Source organism: Ailuropoda melanoleuca, chromosome 13 (assembly GCF_002007445.2).
Source record: "Ailuropoda melanoleuca isolate Jingjing chromosome 13, ASM200744v2, whole genome shotgun sequence".
Taxonomy (NCBI): Eukaryota; Metazoa; Chordata; class Mammalia; order Carnivora; family Ursidae; genus Ailuropoda; species Ailuropoda melanoleuca.
In genome coordinates this window covers 25,711,976-25,722,874 of record NC_048230.1, presented here as the reverse complement: position 1 = coordinate 25,722,874, position 10,899 = coordinate 25,711,976, and the positions used below count along the sequence as shown (strand labels likewise).

Here is a 10,899-nt window from a genome sequence, read left to right as displayed (position 1 = left end):
CAAAACACCCAATTCACTCACAAGACCCTCTGAGCAAACCCTAAATGTGCCTGCGGACCGAGGTGGGCAGGCGGGGTTGGAAGGTATGTTTCTGACCTGGAATGGTTTCACTTGTTGCCAAGGTAGCCGTTAAACTCGAAGTCCAGTTGAGGTCAGTCGGGTCTGGCCAGCCCTGTGCGCAGAGTTCCCTGGTGATGGATCCCCAAAGGGATCCATTTGGGGGCTGATTTTTCTCTTGTGCCCTTGGCTCCTGCCCTGTCTTTTCTTCCTTATGTGGGCCCAGGGCCACGAAGATGGGTGAGTTCAGGGGGGTCAAGACCGGTACCTGAAGGGAGAAGGCGCTGCAAGACACAGTAAAGTGGGAGTGATTTCTGCTCCGTTGCCTCGCCTCACTGGGCTTCCTTCCGAGTTTCTTTGCCTTCTCCCTCCCCTGTCGACTTGGATGGGCAAGAACGAGCTGGATTCTCTCTGGGGCACCTTTTGAAGAAAAAAGGTAAAGCACCTGTTTCACCTGGCATTTTGCTGCCTCTCCTCAGAGGAACGCACCCCCTCATTCTCCCGCGGAGGGTGCCTGGCTGCGGGACGTGCGTTTCCCTGCGGCTCCTTCACGAGCGCCCTTAAAGTAGGCATAGTTCCCGTTTACAGGTGGCTTGGAAAAGACCAGAAACTTGCTCCAACTCCACAGCCTGGAGCTCGGCCAGGATTTCAGTGTTTCTGCCCGAAGCCGTAGCATTTCTTCGGCTTCGTGCTTGCACACCTGCTGCGGGCTCTGTTCGCTTCTGGGGAGCGGGCATTATCATTTGAAGCCGGGCGGCAGCCACTGCCAAACCCTGCAGCGCCTTCGGGATGCTTTGGGGCCGAGAATGTCTGTGATTGGCTGTGGGGAAAAGCCGTGTCTCAGGATCCTGGGCAAGAAGTGGGTGCTCGCGGGGGACAGGTCAGTCCAGGGAGTCCCGGACCATCAGTCTCTCTCCCAAGCCTCCCCTGCTCTCCCGTCCTCTCCTGCCTTAGGCCACCTTTGTTGCTGTGGCCAGATCCAGCTGGGAGGGTGAGGGGCAGATGGCCTGCCTGCTGGCTGAAGCAACTCCTCCCTCAAGACACGGGAGACTGGAGCCCTGTTACCTTTCCTTCGGACAGGAGGGAGGATCCGGCAGGGGGGAATGGCTGGCAGCCAGGAGCAGGGAGAGGTGGGGATAGCCTAGCACTGGAACAAATCTACATGGAAGAGAGGAATCTGATCTGTGCAGCTTAATTTAATCCTTGAGTTTCTTATGTCCTGTTTGAGGTCAGGAACCTCATCCTTCCATTCAGTTGGGACAGTTAGGAGACAGGGATCATCTCTCCACACCTCCCCGCAGGCCCCTCTGGAGACACCCACTCCCCATCTTCCCTCCAGCGGACAGGGGGCTCCCTTTCCATGGGGAGGGCCCTCCTTAGGCCTCAGGAGGCAGAGATCCAGGGACACAGTATCTTGAGCTCCTGCTTTGTGCCCCTTTATTCCCCAGTGTTTGGGTCTAAGAGACTTCCCCCCCACCGAAAGAGCACACCGTGAGGCCTTTGGTTTAGTCGTTTATTTGGTACAAAGGAGAAAGGGATCTGACACCAATTTAGCCTTTTGAGTGTGCAGAGCTCTGCCTACCCCCCTCTGACCCCCAGGTGAGCCTTCTGTTGTAGCTGTAAGACCCCTTTAAGTAGTTATCCTCACCCCCGCCCCCTTCACACTCTTCCTCTTCTCCGTCCCTTACAGAAAGCAGCCTTCTCTTCAGGGATGAAAGGCAACGCCAAGCCCAGCCCTGAATGCAGCACCCCAGGGTTGCCTCAGCCCCTACTGGCCACAGGGAGGGGTGGACAGCATAGGTGTGGGGACACGGGAGGGGTGTGCGACAGGTGGGGCGCTGCCCTCCCGAGAAGCCAGCCAGAGCTGAGGGAGGAAGGCTGAGGGTCCAGTCAGTCCTGGTTCGTGCCCCTGGGGAGCTTCCATGACACAGGAATAGGGATGGTGGGCGGGGGGGGTGGTGGCTGGGGACAGCAAGGAAAAGTATGGAAAAAAGGGAAGTTAGGGGAAATAAAGAAATGACAAGCTCAGCCTTGTTCAGTGTCTGATGACATGGAGGGGGAGGTATGGATGAGGTGCCAGCAAGCGCCAGCATGGCCGGCTTGGCTTTGTGACTCCGAAACTTGTAAGGGAGGGGTTTGGGGTCAGAAGAGAAAAACTGAATAGAGGTCTGTGCTGTGGACTTTACTCTGGGGCCGTCGTCTCCTCTGACCACGTTTTAGATGTTTCTAGACACCATGCCAGCACAGGGGAGGGTGACTCTTAGAAGGTCAGCCCCACTGCCCACTGTCCTCCCAGAAGTGGGCCTTTGCATTTGGGCCCCGGCCCGGGCCCCTGCCCTCAGAGCTCCTCATGGACCCGCTCTTGGTCTTCGTCTGACTTCAGTTTCAGCTCCTCCACAGTGATCTTGCCATCCTGGTTGCGGTCCTGGTTCTGGAACATGTCTGCTATGGTTTTCTCCGGGTCCTGCCCAGGCATGAGGCGTCCTTTGCCCTCACTGACTTGAGCCTTGATGAAGGTGGAGAACTGGGAGCCAAGAGAGCCAAGGGGAGAGGGGAGTGAGGGTCTCACCTGAGGGCTGTGAGTGGCCTGGGGAAGGGCCCCAGGCGGCGGGCGGCCAGCTATAGGGGGGATGGGCTGCATGAGGAAGAGGCGGGGACAAGGGACCTATAAGGCACAGGGACCCAGCACAGGGGCAGAAACAGGTGCGGAGGGGACAGCGGATGGACTGTGTTGCTTGATGCCACCACGCACGGTGGCTCCTGTTGGGGTGACAGTGTGGGAATGGTTCTTCCTCACCCACCTCCTCCGGGGGGACCTCGCCATCCTTGTTGAGGTCCAGGCCTTCGAACAGGTTGACAGGAGGGTCCTCGTGCCACACAAACAGGTAGCCTGTGGGCAGCCCCTCCTCCCGGGACACCAGCTCCACTTCAAAGAGCAGCACCGCACTGCCAGGGACACCCCGGGCTGCAGGGAGCGAGAAGAGAAGAGAAGGAAGGCGTCGCCATTAGGCCCAGGTCTGGACCCGACTCCCAGCCTGCCCTGGGTGCTCCCCAGCCCAGAGGCCTCAGTTTCCCATGTTGGTCACATGGGATGTTTGCAGAACCCTTGGGAAGGCTTCCCTCACTCCTCCCACCATCCAGCAAGGCCAGTCGGCCCTCACCTCCGCTCTCTCCGTGTGCCAGGTGGGGGGGCACCACGAGCTGCCGCCTCTCCCCCACACACATGCCCTGCAGGCCCGTGTCCAGGCCTTCGATCACCTTGTTGGCCCCCAGAGTAGCCTCCTGGGGGTCGCTGTAGTCGTGGCTGGGGGGAGAGCAGATCCCCAGGTCAGCACCCATCCTTGTCCCAGGCCAGTCGGCATCCCGTTGTCCCCGGGGCGGGCCCAGTTTCCCAGTCACTCCTCCTGGTGCCCGCCCCATACAGCCGAGGGCCGGGCCCAACAGTTCAGAGATAGGACCCGCTCCTCATGGTGCCACTGCCCCTGAAGTGCGGCCTGGGGGGCTCATCTCCCCCTGCTTTGGTTTCCCCTCCACAAACGGAGCCGTGGCTCGCCTAGATGGCCGGCTTCACCCTCCCTGCGCCCGCAAGTCAAGAATCTCAGCTCCTCGGCTCCCCCACGCTCGCTGGATGAGAACTTATGGACAAAGCTCCCGTCAGGGAGCTGTCAGGACTCCCCCCTGCACCTGGGCCCACCCACCTGCCCATCCCTGGCCCTGCCCCGGACCCACGAGGAGAAGAGCTTAGTGCCATCCAGAAGGGAGCAGTTGTAGTGGTAGCGAATGAAGTCCCCGGGCTTGGCCGTCTCATTGCAGGTCTCCGGGGGCGGGGACAGAACCTTGATTTCCACCGGATCTCCAGGGTTGTGGAAGTCAATGACGTGGACGTCAAAGATCAGCACAGCGGAGCCAGGGATCTTGTCTCCTGGGGCCAGAACGGGGAGTGGATCGGCTTGGAATCCAGGAGGGGCTGCTCGGGCCTCCACAGAGGCCCCTAGACCTCCCCCACCCTGTGTTTTCAAGCCAGGATGGGACAGGGTGTTTGTCCCCAGGGTCAATTCTTCTAATACCCTCTTGTGGGGTGCGGGGCAGGGGAGGGGAGGGCCATCCCAGTGAGAAAGCCCTTTACACATATCATCTTGCAACCTCCCAGTAACTTACCCTGCTGGTCAATGTGATTAGTCCCATTTTACAGCTGAGGACACTGAGGCTTCCAGCAAAGCTGGGGCTCAAGTCCAGGTCTCTTTGCTTCCTAGGGCTACACTGTTTCTGTTCTTCCATAACCACCCCGCCTCCCCAAACTCAGGAGTCAGCTGCCCTTCTCCAGTATGGAAGGGAAAAGTTGGAGGGCTGCCCCTGGAGGAAAGGACGGAGTCTGTGTGGCAGGTGGGTGGGTGATGGTTTTCATGATGAGAGGGGCAGAGGGGCTGCTGTGGTGACTAGGAGCACAGGGGACACGCCTACCAGTCCCGTTCTCCCCATAGGCCAGGTGGGGGGGGATGGTGATCCTCCGGCGCTCCCCCATGCAGGCGCCCTGCAGCCCCTGGTCCATCCCGGGGATGATGTAACCCTGCCCCACATAGGTGTTGTAGGTGTGGTTGCGGGAGTAGCTGTAAGACAAGGCAGGGAGGGCCAGCAAGGGAGTCAAAGGGGGCCCTCCCGGCCCTTCCCGGCAGCTCAGAGCCACCCCCCCGGCTGCTGCCTAGGGCGACCCCAGATCCTGCCTCAGCCTCTTCCACCTCCCTCCCAATGAGCCCATGTCCCTCCCTGTCCCGGACCTGGAATCAAAGAGGGTGCCATCCATCAGCGAGCCGTTGTAGTGGTAGCGCATGAAGTCTCCAGCCACCGCTCTCCGGACGCAGCCAGGAGGAAGCTCCAGCGTCTCCAGCTGGACGGTGTCCTTGGGGTTGTGGACGTCAATCAGGAGCACGTGGAAGACCAGGGAGGCCTGCGGGGGGATCACAGTACCTGGGGAAGGGATAGGCTTGAACCATACAAGTGGAGAGCAAACCAGGGCTCCTTCTCCACTCAGGAAGGCCCATGTGAGCACCCTGCAAAAAAGATGCTAATTCTGCTCTCCAGAGACCCTTCCTTACCCTCAGCAGCCCTGTTTCTTGCTCCCCCTGTGAGGCATGAGCTGGATCTTCCCCAGGGCCATCACCAGCCCATACTGAATACATGTGTGAAACAGAATAAAGCACCCTTTCTTAGTGAGATCACCACCAAGATAGATTTCAACTCTATTCGACTCCTTGACTGAGCACCCTTGTGCGGTACACAACCTGAACAACTGTATGTGGCAGCCCTTTTCTAGGGGAATCCCCGAGTCCCTGTCTGCCCTCACCATAGCCTTTCTCGCCATAGGCCAGGAACGGAGGGATGATGATCTTCCTTCTCTCTCCAGGACACATGCCCAGCAGCCCCTGATCCATGCCCTTGATCAGCCAGCCGGAGCCGACGTAGGTGTCATAAGTGCCGCCCCTACTATAGCTGCAGAGAATGAGGTAGAGGTGATGCTGCCGGAGATGGGAGAGGCAGGATGGGCACTTGACACCATCCCCATCCTACACAGCCCCCAGGGCCCCAGGACTCCCTTCAGCCCTTACCTGGTGTCAAAGGCGGTGCCGTCCAGCAGTGTGCCGTTGTAGTGGTAGCGGACAAAGTCGCTGTCCTGGACCGTGCGGAGGCAGTGGGCTGGGTGCAGCAAGGTGCTCACCTGCACGGTATCTGCCTTGTTCCACACATCCAGCAGGACCACATCGAAGTAGAGGGTGGCATCCGGTGGAATGAGCCCCGCTGTGAGAGTCCGGCAGCCACAGCTCATGTTTGGCGCAGCCTCCGGACCCCTCAGCATGCCAGTCCCCAGGGCCCCAGGACTCCCTCTAGCCTTACGTGATGTCAAAGCTGCTGCCATATTTGCTGCAGCCCCAGCGTGGCGGGTTAAATGGACACTGAATGTCCCGCTCGGCCACCCCCTCCCCCACCCCTATCNGGCAGCCACAGCTCATGTTTGGCGCAGCCTCCGGACCCCTCAGCATGCCAGTCCCCAGGGCCCCAGGACTCCCTCTAGCCTTACGTGATAAAGCTGGGATTCTATCCAGGGCCCTGTCATTTCCTTTCCTCCCTCTGCAGTCCCAGACCTGCCGCGACTCACGCTGCGCATGGGGTGTGACCGTGGGCAAGTCCCTCTCCCACCCTAAGCTTCAGTTTTCTGGCCCTGGGGTCCTCGAATCTGCCTCCGGGTCCCCTCCATCCCCACGCCTGGGCCCCAGCCCTTCTCACCCACACCGATGCTGCCGTAGCCCAGGTGGGGGGGCACGATGAGGCGTCGCCGCTCGTTGACGCACATGCCCATGAGGCCCCGGTCCATGCCGGTGATGAGGCGCCCCACGCCCACCACGATGGCCACCAAGGTGCTTCGGTCATAGCTGAGGGGGGAGGAGACAGACGGGGTACAGCCGCCTCTGCCCAGGACCACAGACACAGGTGCACACACACTCAGTCCCCCTCCCGCTACACAGCCAAGCGTCCACACGCTCCTGTCTCCTCTTCAAGCCTCCCTCTCCCCTTAAGAGTAGGGGCTGTTACACAAGGGAAACCCCCCCACAGGAGGCCAGGGGCTTTCATTTTCCTGGGATGGGGGTGGGGGGCTGTCAGCACAGGCTCTGTGTGCTACGACCACCTGCGGACAGCAGCGGAGGGCTGAGTCCGGCTTGGAGGGGAGGAGGAACATCTGGAGGGGAGGAGGAACATCGAGCATTTGCAAGGCCGATGAAATCTTTGGCCTTTTGCTTTCACCACCTTATTTCAGTCTTTCCCCTGTGAAGTGGGCCTTAGGGTTTTCATTTTTCTCCTGACAAAAACTGAGACAAGAGACTAGCTGACTTGCCCAAGGTCACACGCTGACATGTGGTCTAGTGAACGCCACACCATCAATTTTCCAAGGAAAGGAGGGGGCGGCAGAGCTCACTGAGGATAGGGACTGTTTTCCAATTTTGGAAAGGCCTGTTTTAAAATTGCCCTGGACTTTGTTTTTCTTTTACTTTTATTATTTTTTTTTATTGAAGTATAATTGACATACAAGATGATAGGAGATTCAGGTGTATAACATGGCGATTCGACATTTACATACGTTCTGAGAAGGTCAGAATAGTAAGTCGAGTCAGTATCTGTCACCACACAAGGTTAATACAATACCGTTGTCCGTACTCCTCGTGCTTTACCTTATATCCCCGTGATTTGTTTATTTGTAATTGGAAGTTTGTACCTCTTGACTTCTATTTGCTTTTTCTTACAGTTTTAAGTTTTCGGAAGTTAAGGAGGTTGGGAGATTTTTATTTTTTTGTTTTATTTATTTACTTATTTATTTTTAAGATTCCACTCATTTATGTGACAGAGCGAGCACAAGCAGGTGGAGTGGCAGAGGGAGAGGGAGAAGCAGGCTCCTCCCTGAGCTCTATCCCAGGACCCTGGGATCACGACCTGAGCTGAAGGCAGACGCTTCACCGACTGAGCCACCCAGGCACCCCCAGAGATTTTCATTCCAAAAAAACTTTTAAATCACTTTGTTTTTTAAGTTTAATTTTTTTTTAGTGATCTCTACCTCCAGCGTGGGATTCGAACTCATGACCCGAAGATCAAGAGTTGCATGCTCTTCCAACTGAGCCAGCCAGGTGCCCCAAGAGATTTTTTTTTTTTTTAATATTTTGTTTTGGTTTTTTTGTTTGTTTGTTTGTTTGTTTATTCGACAGAGATAGAGACAGCCAGCGAGAGAGGGAACACAAGCAGGGGGAGTGGGAGAGGAAGAAGCAGGCTCATAGTGGAGGAGCCTGATGTGGGGCTTCGATCCCATAACGCCGGGATCACGCCCTGAGCCGAAGGCAGACGCTTTAACCGCTGTGCCACCCAGGCGCCCCAAGAGATTTTTATTTTGATCAAAGGGGTAAAGAACCATGGGTTAGGAAAGTTTTCCAAGCTCAGCACTCCATGGACTGGGGCCAGCCAGGCTCCCAGAGTCCCACCAAGGAAGTCATCCCCTGCTCCCCACCCCTCCCTGACTTGGGCTGGACTCCTGGCAGCGGGCCATACCTCATTCTGCCCACTGAGCTGCTGCATTCACAGTGCTGTTGTGAGGGCCCAAGTCTGCACAAAGTTTCTACCAGTTAAAAACTATCAGAGCACCCAGTCCTCCCCAGAGTCAAGGCTAACGCGCTCTCAACTGGCTTTCGGATTGGCAAGCGCTGCGCGAAGTTCGCTTTCATTCATCACCTTCCTTGAGCCCTGTTACCAGCCTTAGGAAGGGAGGACTTAATTTTCCAGCTTGTTTTTAACCTCCATTTTTCAGATAAGGAACACAAAGCTTAAAGGGGCAAAATTCCTTGTCCATGGCCACAGGCTGGATTGGAACCCAGGGTCTTGGACTCTGGAGTTCATGTTCTTACTCAGTCTACTGCCTGCCTTCCAAAGCCAAGGCCACTAATTTCCCATGGGCTGAGTTGTGTGTTTTGAGAAGGGGTCTAAGAGGGACCGACTTCTGTGGATAATGGTGTGTGTCTGGGACCTGTGGTTTAACCAAGGCTGGTGTCAGCCCTGCCCTGCCTCCACCAACAAAAGTGACTGGCCAGAGCTGACCAAAGGCCTGATCAAACCAGAAGCCCATCTTCTCAAACCCAAGGCTGGCAAGATGGGCGGCAGCCCTGGCCTGGTAAAGCTAAGATGGAGGAAGGTGGGGGTGCAGGGAGACCTGGAGAGAGAGGTAAGAGAACCCTCCGAGGAGCCCAGGGGGTCAATGCCCGGCCATGTGACACGTAGACAGATAGATAGGGTCCCTACACAGGGCTATGCCCTCTGCTCCTGGATCCGTCCTGCTGTCTCATTATAGTGCTCACACTGCTTCACCATGCTAGCTCTTCATAACCCCCACCGCCTCCAAAAAGGTTCTACTGTCTCTTCTCTGGTTACAAAGGCACTGAACCCTGGGGCTGGAACCAGAAGGGATCCAGGCTGGGAAGAAAGGGCGGGGGTCCCAGGCTGAGACCCCTGGAGGATTCACATGCAGCAGGGTCCATGCCCTTCCCCCCAACAATGGGGACCAGAACCTCCTCCCAGGCAGGCCTTTAAATAAAGCACCGGTAAGTAAACAGAGCAGTTCACCTTGATCAACAAACACTTGGGAGGAAAACGGGGAGCGTGTTGTAAAAGAAACCCGGGTCCTTTGAGAGGTGAGGGTTTGCAATCGAGGGCAAGGATGTCTTTGGGAAGATGGATGTCTGGGAGTCCCCATTCCCGGGGTGCTGTGTTAGGGGTCAGAAGACCATGGAGTAGGGGATGCAGGCACAGCCTAAGGGGCTACAAGGATTAAGAAAGCCTGGCCCTAAGAGGAGTGGCGAGTCTGGGGGCACCCAACCCATTACCTCGAGTCAAACTTCTTGCCGTCCTCGAAAGTGCCGTTGTAGTGGTAGCGCACAAAATCCCCCATCTGCACTTCCCGGGGACAGGTCTTGGGGATGTGGTACCTCTCGATGACTACATCTTCCAGGGGGCCCCCGGCCGGGCTAGCACGGCCCAGCCCCCTCCCCACGGCCTGCAGCAGCAGCAGCAGGGGGAGCCCGAGGAAGGTGTGGCTGGGGGACACCGCGCGGAACATGGTGCCTGGTGCTGGGACGGCCGGCAGTGAGGCCGAGCGAGGGAGTCGCCGCCGCCAACCTCCTTCCCCCCCTCCTCCCGGAGCAGGCTCCCCCCCTTCCTGTCCTCCGTCCCCACCCCCGCCCTGGCTGGTCCACGTGGAATGGGGGCTGGGGAGACTGAGGTGGCGGGGCCGGGGGCGGGAGACGGAGGGTGGACTAGGAGGAGGGGGCAAGGCTGAGTGTTGCAGTCACAGGAACGCGCCACTGAGAACTCCCGCTTTCCCCCCTCCCGCTCTCCCGCGGCTCAGCGTCCAGGGGCCCGGCCAGGGAGGGAGGTTCGGGAAAGCGGAGAAGTCGGAGCTGACTCCCATTTAAAAAAAAAAGAAAAGAAAAGAAAAAAGTTCAGCGTCTTTTTTCCGGAGCCCACGGGTCCTAAAGCCGGGCTGAAACATCCCTTGCTTCTTTCGCCGGCACCCCCATATCTAGGCCTCTCCAGGTGGCTGGTGGGGCTCCAGAATCTGAGGGGGTATCTCGGTATTCCCCCCACCCCGCACCCCCCCACCGTCCCCGGGATGGCCTTTCTAGGGACGAGCCGCGGAGGCCCGCAAAAGCTGGCCGGCCACGACTCTCCCGCGCGGGGATGGAGATGGGTGGCCGGCGAGAGTGCTGAGTGAGGGGTGAAACCAGGTGTGCGCCTCCCCGTAGCGGACCCGGGTGGGGTTCGGGGGGAGGGGACACGAGAGGTGACTTCATCAGGGCTAGGGGCGGAGAGGAAGCAGAAGGGACTCTGTAATGGAAAGAAGACCAGGTGCCAGGGTTCGGGCAGAGTGGAGGAGGCGGCGCTCCCTCAATTTCTTGATCTTAACTTATGGTGGGGGATTGTCCTTGTGTGGGGAGGGGCTTTGCGGGCTCCCATCCCGGCGGGAAGCGTTCCTTCACCCACTCACCATCTGCCAAGGGGAAGACCCCCCAGGGCAGGAGGTCGGCCTACGGAGGGGACTCCGGACACCAGTGGGCCCTCTGCCCCTCGGGGGAGCTGACCCAGACCGCGACCCCGCCTTCCTGCCCCGGGTGCCGGGCGCTAAGACCCAGCGGGCGCGTCCGCCCGGCCCCCGCTGCCGCCGCCGGCCCGCCCGGCCCAGACGCCTGCTCCCTGAGAGCCGGCCGGCGCGGCCATGGGGCGGGCGGCGTGGGGGCTGCTGTGGCTGCTGCTGGGCAG

The 10,899-nt window shown here is 58.5% G+C and overlaps 2 protein-coding genes across 5 annotated transcripts in view; one reads left to right on the top strand and one right to left on the bottom strand.

The window, feature by feature from the left end:
• Window positions 1-1,993: 1,993 nt before the first annotated feature.
• Window positions 1,994-9,774, bottom strand: FKBP10 (FKBP prolyl isomerase 10). 4 transcript variants are annotated; one of them, XM_034640406.1, is made up of 10 exons: window positions 9,468-9,774; window positions 6,337-6,518; window positions 5,661-5,781; window positions 5,399-5,544; window positions 4,833-5,022; window positions 4,519-4,664; window positions 3,787-3,979; window positions 3,219-3,361; window positions 2,859-3,022; window positions 1,994-2,581 (listed from the first exon to the last, which is right to left on the bottom strand). In XM_034640406.1, the coding sequence occupies exons 1-10, from the start codon at window positions 9,698-9,700 to the stop codon at window positions 2,396-2,398; spliced, it is 1,704 nt and encodes a 567-aa protein (XP_034496297.1). In that variant the 5' UTR covers window positions 9,701-9,774; the 3' UTR covers window positions 1,994-2,395. The 4 variants fall into 4 exon arrangements, 3 of the variants coding, with proteins under 3 accessions (XP_034496297.1, XP_034496296.1, XP_002922166.1); XM_034640405.1 differs by having other exon boundaries at window positions 5,661-5,850; window positions 9,468-9,771; XM_002922120.4 differs by having other exon boundaries at window positions 5,661-5,850; window positions 6,337-6,482; window positions 9,468-9,769.
• Window positions 9,775-10,252: 478 nt separating this feature from the next.
• P3H4 (prolyl 3-hydroxylase family member 4 (inactive)) overlaps window positions 10,253-10,899 on the top strand; it is a 7,259-nt gene continuing 6,612 nt past the window's right edge. Inside the window, exon 1 of the mRNA XM_034640686.1 lies at window positions 10,253-10,350. Coding sequence (XP_034496577.1) covers window positions 10,253-10,350 — 98 coding nt within the window. The remainder of the gene's footprint in view (window positions 10,351-10,899) is intronic.